This window comes from Staurois parvus, unplaced genomic scaffold, assembly GCF_062004578.1.
Source record: "Staurois parvus isolate SC_StPar_1 unplaced genomic scaffold, SC_StPar_1.0 ptg001200l, whole genome shotgun sequence".
Lineage (NCBI taxonomy): Eukaryota > Metazoa > Chordata > Amphibia > Anura > Ranidae > Staurois > Staurois parvus.
Window position 1 is genome coordinate 2,277,579 of NW_028318996.1, and position 22,009 is coordinate 2,299,587.

At 45.1% G+C, this 22,009-nt stretch overlaps 1 protein-coding gene across 1 annotated transcript in view; it reads right to left on the bottom strand.

The window, feature by feature from the left end:
* The window catches only part of ADAMTS15 (ADAM metallopeptidase with thrombospondin type 1 motif 15), a 77,910-nt gene that overhangs the window by 13,073 nt on the left and 42,828 nt on the right, over positions 1-22,009 (bottom strand). Inside the window, exons 2-6 of the mRNA XM_089660074.1 lie at positions 16,157-16,289; positions 9,637-9,804; positions 6,538-6,821; positions 2,501-2,678; positions 728-903 (exon numbers count right to left, since the gene is read on the bottom strand). Of these exons, the coding sequence (XP_089516200.1) occupies positions 728-903; positions 2,501-2,678; positions 6,538-6,821; positions 9,637-9,804; positions 16,157-16,289 (939 nt within the window). The remainder of the gene's footprint in view (positions 1-727; positions 904-2,500; positions 2,679-6,537; positions 6,822-9,636; positions 9,805-16,156; positions 16,290-22,009) is intronic.

Sequence of the window (22,009 nt, forward strand, 5' to 3'; positions counted from 1 at the left end):
TATGCATTTCTTTATACATTTATACATTTACTAAATATCTTTGGGGCCAATTCACCAAACCAAATCTGTCTTTTCTATGTATCGAGCACTAAGGATATCTCTGTGCTGAGTTCCTGAGTCATTAAACCTGCTGCACCTATTATGAGGGGTCCCTACCATCCCTGCACTGAGTACCTGGGTCTGTACATCTGCTGTACCCATCATAATGTGCTCCCACTATCCTTGCTGGATGTTATTTCTTGTATATTATAGAGAATGCAATAGGTGGAGTGGAAACATCCTACTAAAGGTGGTGACACTCAGAAACAAATGCTGGTTTTCACCAGAATTGAGTAAGGTCAGATGGTTCATGGAGCATTTACTTCCTGGAATCCATCTGCCCTTAGCTCGGCTATGCAGGCTGGAGGGTGTGCTTAGCTGAGAAAACCCATCCTCCCCTCCTGAAGGCTCCTGGGATGTATGACATAATTTGCATGGGTATGGAAACAAGGATGGTACTGAAGAAATGTTACAAAAAAAAACCAGTAAATATGATATACTTTCCTATCTATTTACTAATGCTAGCAGCATAAGGATTAGAAATAGTCCATGTTGATTGAGAGAGTGAAGTTCTGCTTTATGGATGAGTGTCTGCAATCTTCTTATGTCAGAAGATAAACATCTACACTTCTACGCAGATATCTCCACCACACCTATCTGTGCAGTTGCCGCCCTTCGGGGTACCAACCTTTGGTGACAGGACGTAGAAGTAGCCGGTGCCATTGGCTCTGCAGATCAGCTTGCACTTGTCTCTTGGAGACACTCCGGAGTATTTGGGGACCCAGCCTACTGTGGATGTCAGTCGATTGGTGCTGTGGTTGTAACCATTGAAAGCTTCACACTGTTCCTCCCGGAAGCCTTTACCTGAAATACAGAATTTCTGTATACTTTACCAGACTTCAGGGGGAGAAAATTCACTGAAGATAATGATAGACTGATGTGTCAGTAATAGAGAGGAGGGGTCAGTATGTAATGTGTCAGTAACAGGGGTGGACTGACAACTCATGGGGCCCCGGGCAATAGGGGATCATGGGGCCCCTGTGTCCTTGCCCAAACTCAAAAAAGCCTATGAAAAAGGTTTAGGGGCATCTCATGGGGCCCCCTACTGACCCGGGGCCCTCGGGCAGTGCCCGAGGTTCCAATTGGTCAGTCCACCCCTGGTCAGTAATAGATAGGAGGGGTCAGTATATAATGAGTCAGTAACAGATGGGAGGGGTCAGTATGTTATAAATTTGTAATAGCTAAGAGGGGTCAGTATGCAATCTGTCAGTAATAGATGAGAGGGGCAGTATTTAATATGTCAGTAAGAGATGAGGGGGGCAATATACTGTATATTGTGCAATAAATGGGAGGGGTCCATATGTAATGTGTCAGTAACAAATGGGAGGAGTAAGTTTGTAATGAATTGGTAATAGCTAAGAGGGATCAGTATGCAATCTGTCTGTAATAGATGAGAGGGGCAGTATTTAATATGCCGGTAATAGATGAGGGGGGCAGTATACAGTATATTGTGCAATAAATGAGAGGGGTCCGTATGTAATGTGTCAGTATTAGGTAAGTAGGGGGGGGGGGTATGTAATGTGAAAGTAACAGATGGGAGGAGTTTGTATGTAATGTGTCAGTTATAGATGGGGGGGGTCAGTATTTAGTGTGTGTCACGGAGTGCCTGGTCCTCTTCTGCCCCCCCCCCCCCCCCCCCCCGGTGCCTGTGTCACCCTCTCCTCATCCTGTCGCAGCCCTGAAGATAGGCTGCACAGGATGAGAGGGGTCACCTCACCCCCCCTGCCCCTTGTCAACTCCTCACATTCTGACGCAGCATTTGAAGACAGGCTGCGCAGGATGGGAGGAAAGTGACGCGGCGGACCTCACACCTCTATGGCCATATAGCTGGGAGAGGAGTGACACCCCGCTAGGGGATTCCGGCGCGGGGCTGCCAATCTGTCGCCGCGCACCCAACTGGCGGGTGCAGCGCGGGCACTAGGCTTCCCGTGCCCTGAACCCACTGGAGACAAAGCGCTGCTCGTGTCAAGGGGCATAATACTGCATAATACTCCAGGGAGATTGTAGGAGTACTACCACTGGACACTCTGCACAATACTCCGGGAGATATCAGGACTGTTACCCGCTGAGCACTCTGCATAATACTCTGGGAGATATTGGGACTATTACCCGCTGGGCACTCTGCATAATACTCCAGGGAGATTGTAGGAGTATTACCCGTTGGACACTCTGCACAATACCCCGGGAGATATCAGGACTGTTACCCGCTGGGCACTCTGCATAATAGCCTGGGAGACTCAGGATTATTACCCTGTATCAGGACAGGGTTCAGGGAACAGGTATGGAGGTAAGGGCAGTATATACAGTGATGTACAGTGGACAATCACCTGTATCGGGAGAGCAGTTCTGAGAACAGGTATGGAGGGAATGGTATACATAGCACTGAACAGAGGACACTCACCTGTATCAGGACAGGGATATAATAAGCAGGATCTGTATTTGACCCGTAGACCCTCACAGAAGGCCCCTCCGTGGGATGGTTCTGGGTTGTTACATTCTCTTTTTGCCAGCTGAACACCTCCACCACAAGTCCGGGAGCAATGCCCATATGGGCTCCACTTCCCCCAGGACCCATCCACCTAGATATAGGATAAAATACAGAATTAACAGATAACCATTTCCAAGCAGACATAATGTCATTATTACACAATGGTCTGTATTTTCTACCCCCCACCACCACCACCACCAATGCTACTCTTAGAACAGACCATGGAACTCCTGTGTACAGTGTACAATGCCACAGCACATGTTGGTGTGATAGAGGCTGGAGGTTGTGCTGGGTTATTGGAATAACTCCATTATTACCCAATCCCCCATACATGTGTGAGCAAGTCCACAGGAGGAGGAGAAGGGGCACAGATATTTATTTATTGTAGGAGATGCCAAGGACATTGCTGTGGAACACAGAGGAACACATCCTCATCCCACCTGAGGGATCATATTTACCTTTCATGGCAGTGAGATGTACAGACCTCTATCCACGGCCCTATAGGGAATAGATCTGGCAGCGTCCCTGAGAAGAACACAGTAAACGTGTATGCGGCAGATGCTGGTCTGCACACTTTAGGAAAATATTACATTTTTTAGCATTTAAGGATCAATAAGTCGAAGATTAGACGTGTCCCTATTGCCTTTATAAACCCAAAAGTCTGTCCCCGCCATGTAGATACATGAGACACAGGGCAGACTAGGAGGACAACCATCAGAGGAAACATGGAAAGGTACAAAGGTCCCAGGGGTGATATTACATGTCATTCACAGTGCTCCTTGTAATCCATAATGTGGGTGACTGGGGTAGTGAAATAATTAGTATAAAATGAAGAAACCCCGTCACTATGATGGTAGGAGGAGCAGTACTGTATACAGAAGGTCACACATTCAGGGTCATGGACCGAGGGGGGCATAGCACTGTCCTTAATGTCTTCAGCCTATAAAACACAGCAGACATGTATGTGAGTGTACACGCGTGGAAAGTAGTAAATGTGTTTGATGTTGCAGCTGGAGAGGATGATGGGCAGGATATATACTCTCTTCTCATAACTCATTGTAATGACCGCCAGGACAAACAGGAACAGATGTGAGCATGATCACAGCTTGTTAGAGATCCATCCAAGGAAGATTTTTTTTCTAGTGACATGCATAGACTCAGCAGTAAAACGACCATTAATAACCCAGGATATGTTATACCTTGCTGTATTATAATACCTAATAATGTTATTCCCTGCTGTATTCTAATACCTCGCTATGTTATTCCCTGCTGTATTCTAATACCACGCTATGTTATACCCTGCTGTATTCTAATACCACGCTATGTTATACCCTGCTGTATTCTAATACCATGCTATGTTATACCCTGCTGTATTCTAATACCACGCTATGTTATACCCTGCTGTATTCTAATACCACGCTATGTTATACCCTGCTGTATTCTAATACCATGCTATGTTATACCCTGCTGTATTCTAATACCATGCCACATTATTCCCTGCTGTATTCTAATACCACACTATGTTAAACCTTGCTGTATTCTAATACCATGCTATGTTATACCCTCCTGTATTCCAATACCACGATATGTTATTCCCTGCGGTAATATAATACCTCGCTATGTTATACCTTGCTGTATTATAATACCACGCTACATTATACCCTGCTGTATTATAATACCATGCTATGTTATACCCTGCTGTATTCTAATACCATGCTATGTTATACCCTGCTGTATTATAATACCACGTTATGTTATACCCTGCTGTATTATAATACCATGCTATGTTATACCCTGCTGTATTATAATACCACGCTATGATATACCCTGCTGTATTATAATACTACGTTATGTTATACCCTGCTGTATTATAATACTACGTTATGTTATACCCTGCTGTATTATAATACCACGTTATGTTATATTCTGCTGAATTATAACACCTAGGTATGTTCTACTCTGTTGTATAATAATAACCAAGTATGTTCTACTCTGCTGTATTATATTACCCAGGTATGTTCTAATCTGCTGTATTATATTACCCAGGTATGTTCTACTCTGCTGTATTATATTACCCAGGTATGTTCTAATCTGCTGTATTATATTACCCAGGTATGTTCTACTCTGCTGTATTATATTACCCAGGTATGTTCTACTCTGCTGTATTATATTACCCAGGTATGTTCTAATCTGCTGTATTATATTACCCAGGTATGTTCTACTCTGTTGTATTATATTACCCAGGTATGTTCTACTCTGCTGTATTATATTACCCAGGTATGTTCTACTCTGCTGTATTATATTACCCAGGTATGTTCTACTCTGCTGTATTATATTACCCTGGGTATGCTCCACTTATCTGTATTACAATACCCCTAACATGTTCTACTCTGTTGTACTATAATACCAAGGGTTTTTTTCTTTGCTGTATTATAATACCCCGTTATATTCTACTCTGTTGTATTATAATACACACAAATAGTTTTTTTCTGCTATATTAGCAGAATCAAGGAAGAGAAGGAACACTCATTGTAGTATCTGGATCTAGTGTTGTACAGTGACACAGGAAAGAAATGTTTCTATTACTCAGACATATGAAGGGAGTTATGTAACAGGGTGAAAAATGACCCCCATCCACAGAGATTAACCCTCCTCATCTTTTCCTGGAGCATTTGCTGGAAGTGTAGATGTATGTCATATGTCATACGCTGTTGTATATAGGAAAAGCTATGTCTCTGTGACCCCCGAAACACATGGGAAAGGTTTACTCCAGGAACACTCCTTTGCCAGTTCCCACTGAAAATAATGGCTAATATTGGGTTACAGGAGGAATAATTGTCAGCAAAGCTAGAACATTCCTATGAATTGGTATATAAGTATCTCCAAAGTGTATTTCACTAGATTTTTGCTCTTGGATTATTTATAACAAATTCTTATAGTTATACTCCAAAGCATTAATAAACAAAATAAACTCCCAAAACTTATATGACCACAACCATTGCAGAGAGGAATGTGAATCCCCTTTATCATGTCAGGCCTGGGTTTGTTGGAGATACTTCCAATATTTTTTCATGTTGAATTAGTGTATGCTAAAATTGTTTAACCCGATGCCTCCATCTTGCTGTCTTCCCAGAAGGATAGTGCCATCTTTGTCCAGACATCATCTGGAGTCAGCATCTATTCCCTGGACTGAGATGCTGGTCCAGAGCTGACAGTCATGTAAATCCCAATGCTTGTTCTGTATTCTCTATGCTTTTGTGTATGTTGTCTTAGCCATTTGCTGACCATCCAGTACACAAATCCATCAAAAACACACAGCACAGTCCCTCTGCTGCCTCAGTCTGACTAGTTTATGTGAAAATCTGCGACAGTCGGGAAAATACCACATTGTGGACATTAGATGATGCTGATGATCATCAGAAGAAATATACATAATATACACTAGCCTTTCTCAACCTTTTTACCCCAGAGGAACCCTTGAAATAAATTTCAAGTCTTGGGGAAACCCAGCTAAAACCATTTCACTGGTGGTCAGTGGGAAGGATGCCCCTTACCTTGATGGCCAGTGGGAAGAATGTACTTACCTTGATGGCCAGTGGGGAGAATTACCCTCTTACAATGGTGATCAGAGTGCCACCCTTACATACAGTTAAAAAGACCATTGGTGTCCTGCATCTGGCTCTGGCAAGTAGTGATGGCTTCAGAACAATGCAAGAACCATTAAATGGGAGGACAATCAGTCACATTGCAAGGAACCCCAAGGAATTTCTGAAGAAATCCTAGGGTGCCACAGAACTCTGGTTGAGAATGGCTGATATACACATTGCAGGGACTATTTGCAACACCTGTGCAAATGCTAAGGCATTCGCACATCTATTTTTTTTTATAAATAGACCCCACTATGTTTCCTTGTATTGAAATTACTGGTATAATATGACTTTATTTCTCACCTTATATCGGTTAGTGTTGTGCTTCTCCACACACTCTCCATTCAGGCAAAACCGTCCCTCACCACAGCTGGTACCATCAGCCCAGGGAAAGTGGCGGGTCTGGCACACCAGCTGCCCCCGGGCTCTGCCTGTACACCACAGCTTGGTACAATACTGCATGTAAGGGCAAGGCTTGGAGCCCAGGCCAAATGCCAGTTCGCACTGTCGGCTAAGGCTGTAACGCACTCCAGGGAGCTCATCAGGAACTGTGATAGGCTTTGCTGGCTCATCCAGGAGACATTCACCTAAACAGAGAATGAAACGCCATTATAAAGAGACCAAGAGGGTGTGTAATACCTTAAGAAGGCCATTCTGTAGTTTAGAGGTGGGCTTTTTGGTTCCTTTTGTACCGACCCACCATGACCTTATTGATTGTACTGTACCCCTGGACTCACAAGCCCTACACTACAGAGCTACTCTGAATGTACCAATAGATAAAAAGAGGGGAAAAAAGGAATTATTTGCATGACTTCGCCCATGTCAGTGTACCCCCCCCATCTTTTATTGTATAGGTGTTACTGTACCCACATCTATCAATGAACAGGGAACAGGTGCCAGTGTACCCCCCCCCCTCCAACCTCCACCACAATCTCTTTACAGGTGCCAGTGTACCCCTCGCCTATCTGTTCTGGTGCTAGTGTGCCCTCATCTGTCACTGTACAGGTACCAGTGTCCCCCCTCCCATCTATCACTGTATAGGTGTCAGTGTACTCCTCACCTATTACTCTACAGATGTTAGTGTACCTCCTATCTGTCACTGTACAGGTGTCAGTGTACCCCCATATATTACTGTACAGATGTCAGTGTACCCTTTACCTATCACTGTGCAGGTGCCAGTGTATCCCCCATCTATATAGGTGTCAGTGCAGCCCTAGCTATAACTGAACAGGGAACGGGTGCCAGTAAATCCCTTACCTATCACTGTACAAGTGCCAGTGTACCTCCACCACTACCTTTAAAGGTGCCAGTGTACCCTGCACCCAGAGACATAACTATAGGGGTCGCAATTCATGCTTCAGGGGGCCTATGCGGTTCCCCTGTCATATCTGGTTGTTGACCAAGATAGGAGGTCACCCGTCCTAGCCAGGTTACTAGTTTTCTGCTGCTCCAGCCGTGCCCCTGTGTGCTATCCTGATCTCCCCCCTTCTCCCTCTGAGTTGGATGCTTTCAGGATGGAGAGTGGGGAAAGGGGCCAGTAAATATGTCATTTACTGGTCCCCTCCTTTTATTGATAGACACAGTCAGTGATCTGTACCGATCACCGTGTTCGTTCATAACTGAAGCTTAGTAAACTGTTTTTACTGTGCTTCAGTTTGTAAATGAAAGGGAAGCTCTGTACAGAGATATTCCTGTCCATTCATTCTGAGCAGTTGATGCTGTAGAGATGGAGATTGAGAGCTGCATCCTCAATATCCTTTCTCTGTTTTTGTTTAGACCCCTGATATTTCACCAAAGCCCCCCCTTCCCCCATGGGGGGGTCCTAAAAATTTAAAAAAAAAATAAAATAAAATTAAATAGTAAAAAATACTAAAAATATAAAATAACAAAAATAAGAAATTACTGACAAAGTCTACTGCCATACTGACAGTGTCCACTGGTCTACTGACCACGTCCACTGCCCTACTGACAAAGTTCACTGCCGTACTGACACGGTTCACTGCTCTACTGACCACGTCCACTGCCCTACTGACAAAGTTCACTGCCGTACTGACACTGTTCACTGCTCTACTGACCACGTCCACTGCCCTACCGACAAAGTTCACTGCCGCACTGACACCGTTCACTGCTCTATTGACAAAGTTCACTGCCATACTGACACCGTTCACTGCTCTACTGACCAAGTCCACTGCATTACTGACAAAGTCCACTGCCATACTGAGACCATTCACTTCTCTACTGACTGACACCATTCACAGTTCTACTGACACCAGTGGTGGAACTACCAGGGTCGCAAAGGTTGCACTTGAAGTCGGGCCCTGGTGTTCCGCCACCATGTGGGGGAGGCCCAAGATAGCAGGAAGGGGGCCTGCTGCAGAACATGAGAATGGGTTCCACTGTAATAAAGGGTCCTGCAATGGGAGTGAAGGGCCCCAGGATTAGTGGGAAGGGCTCTGGGCCCGAGCTCGGAAAGAAGGGCCCCAGCCAAGGTCAGTGTGGCCCTTCATGGTTTCTCACCAGGGACCCTGAAGGTTCTAGTTATGCCTCTTCCCACACCTATCTGTTCTGGCGTTAGTGTGCTCTCACCTATAACTGTACAGGCACCACTGTACCCCCCCCCCCCATATATTACTGTGCAGATGTCAGTGTACCCCATATGTTACTGTACAAGTGTCAGTTTCCCCCCCTCCCATTTATTACTGTACAGATGTCAGTGTAACCCCCCCCCCCCCCATCTGTTATTGTACAGATGTCAGTATACCACTTACCTATCACGGTACAGATTTCAGTGTACCTCCTGTCTCTCACTGTACATGTGTCAGTGAACCCGCTATCCATCACTGCATAGGCGTCAGTGTACCCCCCATCTATTATTCTACAGGTGTCAGTGTACCCCCTATATATCACTGTATAAGCGCCAGTGTACCCCTATCTTTTACTGTAAAGGTGTCAGTATATCCCCTATTTATCACTAAATAGGGAACAGACACCAGTGTACCCCCCCAACCCCCCCCCCCATCTATGACTGTACTGTACCCAGTGTACCCCTCACTTGTCTCTCTGGAGGTGCCATTTACTCTCATCTATCACTTTAGAGGTGCCAGTGTACCCATCGCCTATCTCAGTACAAGTGCATCCCCCTCCATCACTGTACAGGCAATATTGTGCTCTTCCATTTACCACAGTACAGGACCCTTTGCATCCCTCACTTGTCACTGTTCAGGTACCATTGTACCCCTCCATATATCACACTACAGGACCCATTGCACCCCTCACTTGTCACTGTTCAGGTACCATTGTACCCCTCCATTTATTACACTACAGGACCCAATGCACCCCTCATTGTTACAGTACCAGTGTTCCCTTGAACTGCACTTTGTGGTAGAAGCATACTTGACTCACCATGCCCGCTGTCTAAGAAGTCGGTGATGATGGCGGCACTGCACCCTGACCAGGGTTTGGCTCGGTCAATCTGGATCAATGTGGGTGACATCATGTGATTCTCTTTGAGTTTTCCAAACACCTCCTCACAGGCTTTGACATTGTCATGTGGCATATTGAAGACGTGACCTACAGGGAGAGGAAAGAGTTAAGAGAGGAGGCTGACAAGATCTGTAACCAAATTATTTCCACAATTGGTAAATTGAGAAGTGGTAATATTGAGCAATTGTGATTTACTCCTGGCATCCCTGGGGATCACATCCTGAAACTGTACAGACATGTGGAAGACATTGTGTGCGGAAGTGGAGGGGGGGGTGAGAGATTTGTCCTAATCTCTGGGAGATACGAGGAATGTATGTACATACAGACAGGGTGACTTCACTTACAGAACACATATCATACAAAGGACACGCCCCAACGTCAAAACTACATCTGTGTACAGACACTGCAATTTATACTGTCACTAGGATGTGACAACAGGAGAGCCACTTAAAGGCCCACTAAAGGGAGAAAAATATGGTAACAATATGGAGTTATAATACTATTCAGTATATGAATTCTATTTTTTTGTCACATAGCTGCAGATATATTTTTTCTACATTACCTGAGGGCCAAGCTGTCCAGCTAAAGTGACAGTTACAAGGGTTGGTATAAACCATACAATGGGCATTGTTTTCTTGTAGTCGACATTAGTTTGGAACACTCATCAAATGCAGGTTAGCAAGTTCCTATTGGCTTTAATTGACTGCTGCACATGGCAGGTCATAGGCTGCATCTGACCGGCGTTGAATTGTGCTGAAATTCTTTGGACGCAACATGTCCTACTGAGGTGCAGCTGAGGTAGCAGTTGTCCACTGTGGTCTGGAAGTAACCCCATGTGGAGCGGTTACCTGCAACTAATGACAGATGATCATCCCTGGACATAAACTGCTTGCATCCAAGTGTGATCATTTATACCCACAGGTAAATCCTGGCTGTGTGATTATTATTATTATTATTATTATACAGGATTTATATAGCGCCAACAGTTGGCTCAGCGCTTTACAATATAACGGGAGACAATACAGTAACAATACAGTTCAATACAAGAGGGATAGGAGGGCCCTGCTCCTCGGAGCTTACAATCTAGGAGGGAGGGGCTAGTGGTACAAAAGGTAGTCACTGTGGGGGTGGACTGGTTGGAAGAGTAGAAGATTCCATTATTAGCTGAGGGAAGGATAGGCTTCCCTGAAGAGATAGGTTTTCAGAGATCGCCTAAAATATGAGCAGAGTAGGTGATAGTCTGATAAATTGGGGTAGAGAGTTCCAGAGGATGGGGGAAGCTCTGGAGAAGTCCTGGAGACGAGCATGGGAGGAGGAGACAAGGGAGCTAGAGAGTAGGAGGACAAGCAAGGAGTGGAGAGTACGGTTTGGGCAATATTTAGAGACAAGATCGTTGATGTAATTTGGGGCAGAGTTATAAATGGCTTTATATGTTATTGTTAGTGTTTTGAATTTTATCCGTTGGGCAATGGGAAGCCAGTGGAGGGATTGGCAGAGAGGGGTGGAGGACACTGAGTGGAGGGATTGGCAGAGAGGATTGGCAGATACAGAACGGTTAGTAAGGTGGATGAGTCTGGCAGCAGCATTCATGGTAGACTGAAGAGGGGATAGCCTGCGATGAGGTCAGCCAATGAGGAGGGAGTTACAATAGTCAAGGCGAGATATAACAAGGGAGTGAATGAGTTGCTTAGTGGTTTCCAAGGTTAGGAACGGGCGTATCTTGGAGATGGGCTGTGTGATTACATTTGAACAGCAGCCACCAGCTGTAGTCACTAATGGCCTGTCATTGCTTTGTACAGACTTAAGCTGGCCATACACCTGTAGATTTTCGGCCGAGAATATTCGCAAGAAAAGTCGTACGAAAATTCTTTGAACATTCGGTGAATGGATGAATGCTGTTCTAAAATTGTCTTTTGCATTTTACATTCAAGTTTAAAATGAATGTAATTTCTGAACGATGACCACATACAGTGGCCAAAAATTTGTTTGATTGAGAAAAATTTTCCTTCCTGCCCCTTCTACTTTTCCCGTCACTGCTGGCGAAAACAAACATCAATTTGACCCCATTAACGATTAGAAAATCAAACCAATATTCTTGAAATGAAAATTCTTCAACGAAAATCTATACGTTTATGGCCAGCTTTATTGGCTACATTTGTCCACATCCACCTGTACATCCAGCTGCAGGAATCCACAGGAATCTTGCCACAGCTCAGACATTTTTGCTATGTTACTGAGGTCTGATTTCCTTGTCCTCACAGTGCTGTGGGTTAGCGCCGTAGAACGAATAATGCTGTTACCCTGTTACAGGAAGAGGACAAATAGCAGATCTTCTGGCAGGATCAACAGGAAATCAAATGTTGAGGGGGGGATGTCTCAGATCTAATGTTGTAAAAAAGAGCACACAGAAATCACACAGCAACAGAACAAAGGACATTGTGCTCATTATTCTACTATAGCCCCCTCTTAGTTGGGTTGCTAGTTATGCCAGGCAAATTTAATCAGTTGAGTGATTATTTTGGGCTGTTCTGTGTCTCAATGGTTGCAGATTTCATTGCTTCCCCCTGCCATCTGAACGGTTCTGGAAAGTAGTGGGCTGGGAGAGTCAAATTAGCAGCCTGAATATTTATGTGGTTCCAGCCAATCCTTGTGGGAGGGTGCCCAGATGGTGGCTGGGAAGGAACATAAATAGTGAGGCCTGGAACAGAAGGGTTCCTATCCAGGGAGATCCCAGCTTAAAGGGCTGCTGATCGTCTGGGTAGTCCAGCTGTGCTTTTCTCTGTTCTCATTGAGGTCCCAAGCTATGCCTATTCTACTGAACTTTGCTAGAGCTGACTGAGTGGCTTCTTTTAGAGATCTGGTCTGGAGAATTCACAGGAGAGGTGTCTGGAAGATATTGGAAGGAGGCATCCAGTTATCCAATGGGGTGCCTCAAGATTGTCCATAATGTTAAAGGGTGCTTTGGGACTGTCCATAATTTTAAAGGGTGCCTTGACTAAAAAAAGGTTGAGAAACACTGGTCTAACTGCTAGATCACCTACTCAGGGAAAAAAACCTTGGAACCAAATCAGCGGCCCTTTAGGGGTTGAGCACTACACTAGTACATATCACACAGTAACAGCAAATATCTGATTGGTTGCACAGGTGTCCTGTGATTTATTATGTATAGACTCTGCTATTTCTACTAGGGTCTCATCAATACGTCTGAGAGGTAAACTGGCTCTGATAACTTCAGCAGTCAATCACATCATCTCCTTTTGGTTTTCGGCATTCACTGGGACATCAAAACATTGAAGAAAACAATGGGGATGGGGATTGGAAAAGTAATTTTTTGCCCTTTTAGCTGGCCAAATCCCTTTGGAGGCCAACCAAGATTAAAGTAGCATTACACCTTCAGCATTTTTGGCTTAATACATTAAGCACAATAAAATGAACCATTTATTAAAATTCTTACCCCAGCAATTGCAGCTTACAACTTTCAATGCTGCTGGCTCCTACATTTTCAGTGCTGCTTCCCTCAACTTCCAGTATTCACAAGAAAGAGTTAATAGAGGACAGTGCAGTCTAAGCCCATATGTTAGCTTGTAGAAAGGGGCAGGTGGAAGGAGGAGCAGAGACATGCTTTGCTATTCTAGGCCATGGGCCTATGGATTTGTATTGATGCATACAGTGTAGTGAGACACAACTCCAGTCCCTGCATGTAAAGGTAGCTCCATAGGACAATGCAAGCGATAGACGTCACCCTGAAACAGGAAAGCAGGAGCAGTGATTATAACACCAGCTTAAAGTGGAACATAGGCAAGGATTAAGCCTCCGGTCACATCGGGTGTGACTTGGCAAGCAATTTGCATGCCATGTGACTTTTAAATTGTATGCCAAGTCGCACCCATATGTCCACAATTAAAGCGGTCATATCGGTGCGGTTCTGACTTGGTTGGAGCCGCACTACTTTTTTTTCAATTTGCATAGACATCTGTATCAGATGTCTTGCAAATCGCAATGAAATCGGCAGGTCGCCCGATTTTGAAATTGTGCAAATTCACTGTAAGTCGCACGATTTCAAAATGGGCTTTGATGTGACCGGGGTGTAAAAGATGAAGAAGCTGCATACTCATTAAGTGATTAAATAAGCTACTGGAAGTGCTTAAAAACTGAGAGTGTAATATCACTTTAAAAACAACATGTTGGCTGCGAACTTGCCTTAACCCATTGATTGTAGTGAAATTTTCCATACAATGCTGATATTCAAATGGTTAATCTGCACTTGTAGAATGTGACGGATGGTGTACAGTCAGAACAAGGGGTACTGAACTCTTCAACGCCCATGGGGTATCAACTGGTTAATCCATCATGTCTACTCTTGTAGACATGATGGATTAACCATCCACCATGTGAATGAGCCCCCTTCATCATGATCATCCTATTGCAGAGGCTGGCCTCCACTTGCACTTTACTCTGATTTAATGAGCACCGCATGCCGCCCAGAACTGAAGTTAGGATGATCAGATTTACAGCTTCCCTAATCCAAGCAGAAAGAAACTTCTCCAACCCGGGCTATAGTGGTTGGGAAGATCAGAAGGAGAGTGTACATGTGATTGGTAACACTTGGAGGACATTCTTCTCAGTGCTTTGAATTGCTGGAGGTACGTAGATTCCAGTCTGTCTGCAGGGGGGGCATACGCTGTGTAATCACTATGTATCCAGAAAGTTCTATTCTAACGATGAACACCAATATGCCTGAGAGGGAGAATGAAGAAAGTGAAATGCTGGGGTAGGATGGCAAACTGCATGTTACCAGCAATGTGAAGACAATCAGATGTACCGGGCCACAGATAGTGTTGGGGTTCAGGACTACTGCATGCTGGTAGCTGGTATGTTAGAAGACCACAGCAGGCTCTGATTGTCTCCTATAACAAAGCAGCAGAATCTGACCGTCTCACTTCATTTGACTCTATGTACAATGACATGTTGTGACACTCTGCCATGCATTTTAACATGTTTTTGTACATTGTGCAGCATTAAAATGTAGACTTGCTGCATTTTTATGCAACACAAACCACCACTTGTATGTTGTGAACAGGGCACATAGAAGACAACTGTGACCTTGTGTTGAGCCTGCGTTGATCGATGCATATTTATGCCATCATTACATGGTACCACCTAGCAGGGTCCAGCCTTCACCCAGAACTCACGGGGCACCTACAATGTGACCTCTGCCACCTACACCTTGCTGTCCTCTTTATCCTTTTGGCTCTGAGCTATATCACACACAGTATGTCCGCTCATGTGTTGGCTACTCCTGGCCATTTCAGTGCCATGCTGGTATGGGTGGCAGAAGGCAGCACCGGAGAAGAGTCAGTGCAGAGATGTCAGCGTATTTCTGGATCCTGTGCTGCTGCCAAACCCAGACTCTGACCACACTGGCTCAGGAAGGAAATAAGCAGTCTGTGAATTGTTTGCACCCTCTCATCTCTGTGTGCAGCCGCCCGATTTATCCACAAAGAAATGTCTGTATTTCTGGACACGTTATTCATCATCACAGCTCTGCTATGAGATATACTGCACAATGGTCTCTCCTCCCGACTGACAGCATGCAGAAAATGTCATCAAAGGGTCCACGTATCCAAACCCCAGATATATGCTGCAGGGTAAGAATGGTGCAAGAGTGGACACTTTCCTATAGTCTGTGTATACAGTATTGGCGGCAAGTATAATATACAGGGACACTGTTATTGTCAAAATAGTTGTCAAAGTACTGTTCAAAAGTAGATCTAAACCCAATTAGCACATTCCCATTAAAGTACAGCTAAAGACTCCTGAATGGCAGTCTAAACAAGTCCAACTCCAGTTACACAAGCCTCATAAAGTAACAACAAACTTCCCTTACCTTCCCTGACTGAACCAAATTCTCCTTCATTTGCATCTCACACGTTCCCCCTCCTAGACACTGCAGCTCACAGTGGGAGGGTTTCAGCCGCAGCTGCAGTGCTGTCAATCCAAGGAAGCAGTGGGATGGACTAGGTGTGGCCAGGGACTGATGGATAGGCTACAGACTAGTGACAATGCTGATAGACACACCCCTGGTGCATCTTCTCATCCTATCATATTAGTGCACAGCCTACATGAAGGTGACAGCTCTGCTCTGAATTGGAGGAGCAGTGCAGCATTGTTGTCAGGCCATCACAGGCAGCTGCATTAGGCAGGATCAAGAGGTATTTGTACAGCGGGCAATAAGAGAAAACTGTAAGTACAGATGGATTTATTAATTACGTTCTGCACATAGTTTTCATAACACAAGGCCATGCTTCTACTTTCATTGATTGGGTAACATTTTCTCTAAGATTTGAGACTAACACAGTTGCAGTGTTTTTTTTGTCTCCGGCACCATCTCAGTTATACATATGAGGCCCTTGGTGTTGAATGTGGAGGGAAGACTCACCCAGCTCATGTGCTGTTGTGAAGGCGGATGGCAGACCATCGTCCTCTATCACTGAGCAGCTGCGTTTCGGATCGCACATGGTGCCCACATCCGCCATGCCTAGAGTGTCGCAGGTAGAGGCTCCGCACAGGTCCTGCACAGAGGACAAAAATTCCAATCAGAATAACAATATAAACACGTTCATACAAATGTCTAAAAGAAAGCTGTGAGTAAGGCAAGAAAGACAAAATGAAAAGATCTGAAGACAGCCTATCCCGATTGTGCCTTCTTATGTGCTCAGTGACACATAAAACCAGCCAATGTGTTTTGGGGGAGTCTTAGGAGCCCCTTTTTTAGGGTGGATAATGCTTGGTGGAGAGATATAGGAAGACGATAGCAGCAGTGCTTCCCCAAGTATGATAAACCCTGCAGGAGAGGGCACCCCAACACCCTCCAAACATGATGGTTAGTATTATGGATAAAGACACAGTTGGAATATCTTGTCTCCGGATACATCTGGGTTCTCCTGCACCTTCACTTACCCAGCGTTTCAAAGACCCTCTGACCTTCCCTTACCCAGAGTCTCAAAGACCCTCTGACCTTCCCTTACCCAGAGTCTCAAAGACCCTCTGACCTTCCCTTACCAAGAGTCTCAAAGACCCTCTGACCTTCCCTTACCCAGAGTCTCAAAGACCCTCTGACCTTCCCTTACCCAGAGTCTCAAATACCCTCTGACCTTCCCTTATCCAGAGTCTCAAAGACCCTCTGACCTTCCCTTACCCCGAGTCTCAAAGACCCTCTGACCTTCCCTTACCCAGAGTCTCAAAGACCCTCTGACCTTCACTTACCCAGAGTCTCAAAGACCCTCTGACCTTCCCTTGCCCAGAGTCTCAAAGACCCTCTGACCCAGGGGCGGACTAACCATTTGGAAACTCGGGCACTGCCCGAGGGTCCGGGGTCAGTAGGATGCCCCTGGTACCTTTTTCATAGGCTTTTTTGAGTTTGGGCAAGGACACAGGGGCCCCATGATCCCCTATTGCCCGGGGGCCCCATGAGTTGTCAGTCCGCCCCTGCAGTTTGACCTTCCCTTACCCAGAGTCTCAAAGACCCTCTGACCTTCCCTTACCCCGAGTCTCAAAGACCCTCTGACCTTCCCTTACCCAGAGTCTCAAAGACCCTCTGACCTTCCCTTACCCCGAGTCTCAAAGACCCTCTGACCTTCCCTTACCCCGAGTCTCAAAGACCCTCTGACCTTCCCTTACCCAGAGTCTCAAATATCCTCTGTTATTGAAGCAGCCAAACCCCTTATAAATGAATTAGCCATAATCATTATCAATCCCAATCTCATATAGGACCACTGCAACAACCACAGGAAGGAGGCTGGGGGAGAATAAATACAAGGTTTTTTTATTATCTTACATATACTGTACATAACATACAAATTCCTCTGGAACCTCTGCCGAATAATACAAAGTCTTTACATCTTCTTGGATAGTTTTTTGGTGGTTGTGGTTGTAAACCATAACATATACCTGGAAAAGTGACTGTCCTCAGCTGATACACAGAGATGAAACAAATCCTCTTTTATAAGTTGTACCTGTTTATCTGCATCCTCTTCTCCTCTACAACTGTTCAAAGTGCATAAGTTATACAGCTTGTCTGAGCTTTCATAAAGTAGGGAGTGAGGAGATGAAGTTACACTCAGTGAGGAGAGCTGATTGGAGAGAAGGGACACGCCCCCTTTTCACACAGCACACAGGAACAGAACTGAGGATGTCAATCACAGGCTGTGTGCTGGACCTCCCTCCCCTGTCACCTTTTTCTGTTGGTGTCAGAAAAACTGGACAGTAATGACTTATGCTGATAGCAGAGGAAGGAGGCAGCAAACAGAAATAACACTTAGTGCTCTGGATTGAGACAAATACATGCTATAGAGGTACACAGTTTATATTTTGTTGATATATTTTATGTCTAAGGTTTACAGCCACTTTAAGTTATTAGAAGCTTATTCTTTTCCTGCATGCTGGTAGGCGGGCTGCCTGTGAAGCACCATGTCTCTTCTCTCTCCATTCCCAAGAGTTTACAATGGAGATGAGAGATTACAGCAATGCGATCATGAGATTGTCTCACACTCCAGCAGGAAATCTGTACTGCTCGTTTGTGAGAGACTTTAATAGCTGCGGAATACTCATAATGGGAGGCAGAGCAGATGACTTGAAGGCAATATCAGACTGGTTCCTGGTGTGCATTTAAAATCTCTCTATAGGCAAATTTCACTGTCTGATCCCCGTTCCCACAACTGCCTAACCTTTTATGTATTTCTTTAATGCATTCTTTGCAAAGCAATGAAATCTTCATCTTGTCTGGATACATTCTGCTCTGATTGGCAGGAAAGGTTATCAGCGGTGACAACATTAATATTGCTCCTACAAAGCAATGCCTTTATACATTTTACATGACCTACCACTTGGTGGCTGAGTTGCTGTTGTTCCCAGTTGCTTCCACTTTGTTATAGCACCACTAACAGTTGACCGTGGAATATTTAGTAGCCAGGAAATTGCACAGAAGAACTTATTGCACAGGTGGCAACCTATCACGGGACCACGCTTGAATTCACGGAGCTCCTGAGAGCGACCCATTCTTTAACAAATGTGTGTAGAAGCAGTCTGCATGCCTAGGTGCTTGATTTTATACACCTGTGACCATGGAGGTGATTGGAACACCTGAATCCAATGATTTGGAGGGGTGTCCCAATACTTTTGGCAATATAGTGTATCACAGGATGCCACTGCATGGGGTGACAACACGGCAGTTAATTCACTACAGTGAAAACAGTGTTGTCACCCTTAGTAGACTGGTTTCTTTAGTACAGGATAAATTGTTGAAAAATGGTTTGACCTGTATTTTTTATCACCTTCCTGCCGATTCCCAGATTTCTCCTTTAACAGGGTCTTTACACCCAAGGGACAGGAAGGACTGCCTGGTCATGTGACCATTGTGATTGACTGTCCCGGTTCTGTTGTGTCCCAATCATTACTAGTGGCAGGGAGCTGCTAAGACATCCTGGTCACTGTACAGCGTGCTCTCAGCACAGAAACCTTGGCTGTCTGTGGACACATATGTGCGGTCTGTGGGCAGTACCACCAATCCTCTTTTCCACTGCACATATGCATTACATGGGTAGGAAGAGGTTAATTTGGCCATAGTTGTACTTTACTTTTACGTTTCCTGACGGCATATACATTACAAAGTGTTATTTCTGGCACTTTATTCTGGCACTTTATTTGGACACAACTTCATTTCCTCTTTACCAATATAAATTAAAAAACAAAGTTTGGAAAAGAACAATGTGATTGCAGGACTATGAAAAAGTGACTGTTGCTGACAGAATTATTCCTGTTGCTGCCAAGCCGCGTTTTTTTAGAAATCACAAATGGAACACAAACCTGTATTTCGCCCACATAGGCTGGCATGGGCGGTGTGCGCCATTGTGCAGATATTCCGGCCGATGCAGTGCCATGGTGCTGTGTAGGCATTGTTTTATGTAATCGTTTATAAGGACACATAAAAGTGTTTGTCTGGCGGCTGGCTGCAATGGAATTGCTCATTTTCATTTGTGCCAGTTTGAGAACAATTTTGATTGTTTGAATTCCTCGGCTCTTTGGCAGATCCTGTGTTATTTGTGGCCGGGATCCAGCTTTGTGAAAGCTTTCTATCGGAGAGCAGCGTGTCTGGGCCACGTCTTGGGGCACCCAGCAAATTCCCAGTATGACTGGGGGCACACGGAGGGCACGTTGGGTTCTGTCACATCCCAGGATAGAGCTAACATAGGCCATCTCGTTGTACTGATCTCCGTTCCCCTCTGCAGGTTTCTACAGGTCCTGTTTCCTATTCTAATCTCCTTCCTTTATTTCCCCACCTGCCAGTGTGATAACTGCTTTACTGTATAACTTCCTCACTCACTTTCCTTTGTGGATGCCCCCGGGGAGAGTTGTATACCTCGCCTGTCCCCACCTACGCTATTAAAATTGTCCTTTTCCTGACCTTCCCAACCTGCCTCATAGCACTTTCCCCGTTTCACATTAGAACAGGACAGGACACGGCTGTCTCACCCACGTGTACAGGCTGCAGGCCACGGCTTTTCACCAAGGCAATTATTCCACAGGCCTGGGACTTAACCCCAGAGTCTAAAAATCTGACATATTATTGTCACAAATCAGTCACACGTGTAATGGCTGAAGATTAAGGGGATTCTTGATACGTCCTAGATCGTCATGTACACAGAGCCTGTCCAAGTAAATAGAAGAAATGATTTGTCCATGGGTGCCATCATCCTAAAATACTTATTATATAAAACTAGGTATTAAGGAAGCACTGCATACACTGTGAAGAAATATATATACTGTGTGGAGTGTTCACCGCTGCGGTTATGCCTAGGTTCTCCCAAATAGTACAGAGGCTGCCGGCAGGGCTGGAACAAGGGGAGGGCAAGAGGGGCAGCTGCCCGGGGGCACAGAGGTGGAGGAGTTTGCCCCCTCACTGCACACTGCAGATCCATGGCTGGCAACCAGCGAACCATGGCTTCATTTCGGCTTTGACAGTTACTGCTGTCACATCATGCTTCAATGTGCCCACTCTCCATCCCACCCATAGCTGACACAAAAACACACTGTGCATGTGCAACTACCTTCTAGCTGTTAGAAAGCAAGCGACTGACTACACACTCCATGCCAACCATGGGCAGCCAGAGCAAGAGGGCAGAAGATAGGGCACAGGGTGGTACACCCATTCTACATCATGCATTAGCAGCGGGGGAGGGAGCGCAGTTCCACATACTTGCCCTGGTCACTGGACAAACCTGTCCCAGTACTGACTGCTGGTCACACAATCACAGTCCCACGCACACCAACAATTCAGTCTCAGCTAGGAGATGTCTTTTTAGAATTAATTGCTAAGAAGAAGAAGAACTTTAAAAGGAGAGGGGTCTAGGGTCTCTCCAAAATGATCAATAGCAATAATGGGAGGACAAACTTCCCACTAATCTTCTCACAACAGCTTTTTCTGGAGGTAATAGGGAATGGCCAGTATATCTAGGACCCTATGGTAGCAGTCCCAGTCCATATAGCAGCTTCTGGCGCTTAGTTCCCTTCTGGAACTTGCACAAATACCAGTCCACAGCAAAGTCCTTACTTACAGTGTCCCAAGAGCTGTCTGCCCCCCTGAATCCACAGGTAGATCCTCAGTGAGGGAGACAACAAAGATCCTTCTCCAGACCTGGACTTCAGGATAGTGCCCTCCAACAAATAATCCTCTAGAAATCTTCTTCAGCAGCAGCTACTGAGGCCCAGACTACAATTTCTTGTCTCTCTGGCTATCTCACAGAGGCAACAGCCCCTCCAGGAGAACCGGAATCCTCCCTTGAGGGAAAAGGACAATCTGCTCAGGCCTCCTGCACATTTATCAACTCCCCAGCAACCTTTGGACACCTTGTACCAGGGATTGGCTGGAGCATGATTAAATATTCAACTGATCATTTTAATATCCCAGCCTTATGCTCTGGAAACGTTCAGAGGAATGTGTGAGTAGTCAAACTCTCAGCTCAGGAAATTCTGAGTAGACCTTCATGATCAACCACCGCTCCATTCCCTACAATGGAGCCGAAAACAAAATTTACTGAGCAGCCTATCTGGAGGAGGGCACTACATAAGTCAATGTCTTCACTCACCATTTGCTTGTGTTAAACAAAAAAAACACCACCTACAGGAAAGCAGCTTACCCTCTTATAGGACCCCCTAATTTAGAAAAGGGCTAGATAATGCTGGACATCCTCCAACCAAGAAGTGAGACAGGCTTTAACTGACTTGCTACAGCTTC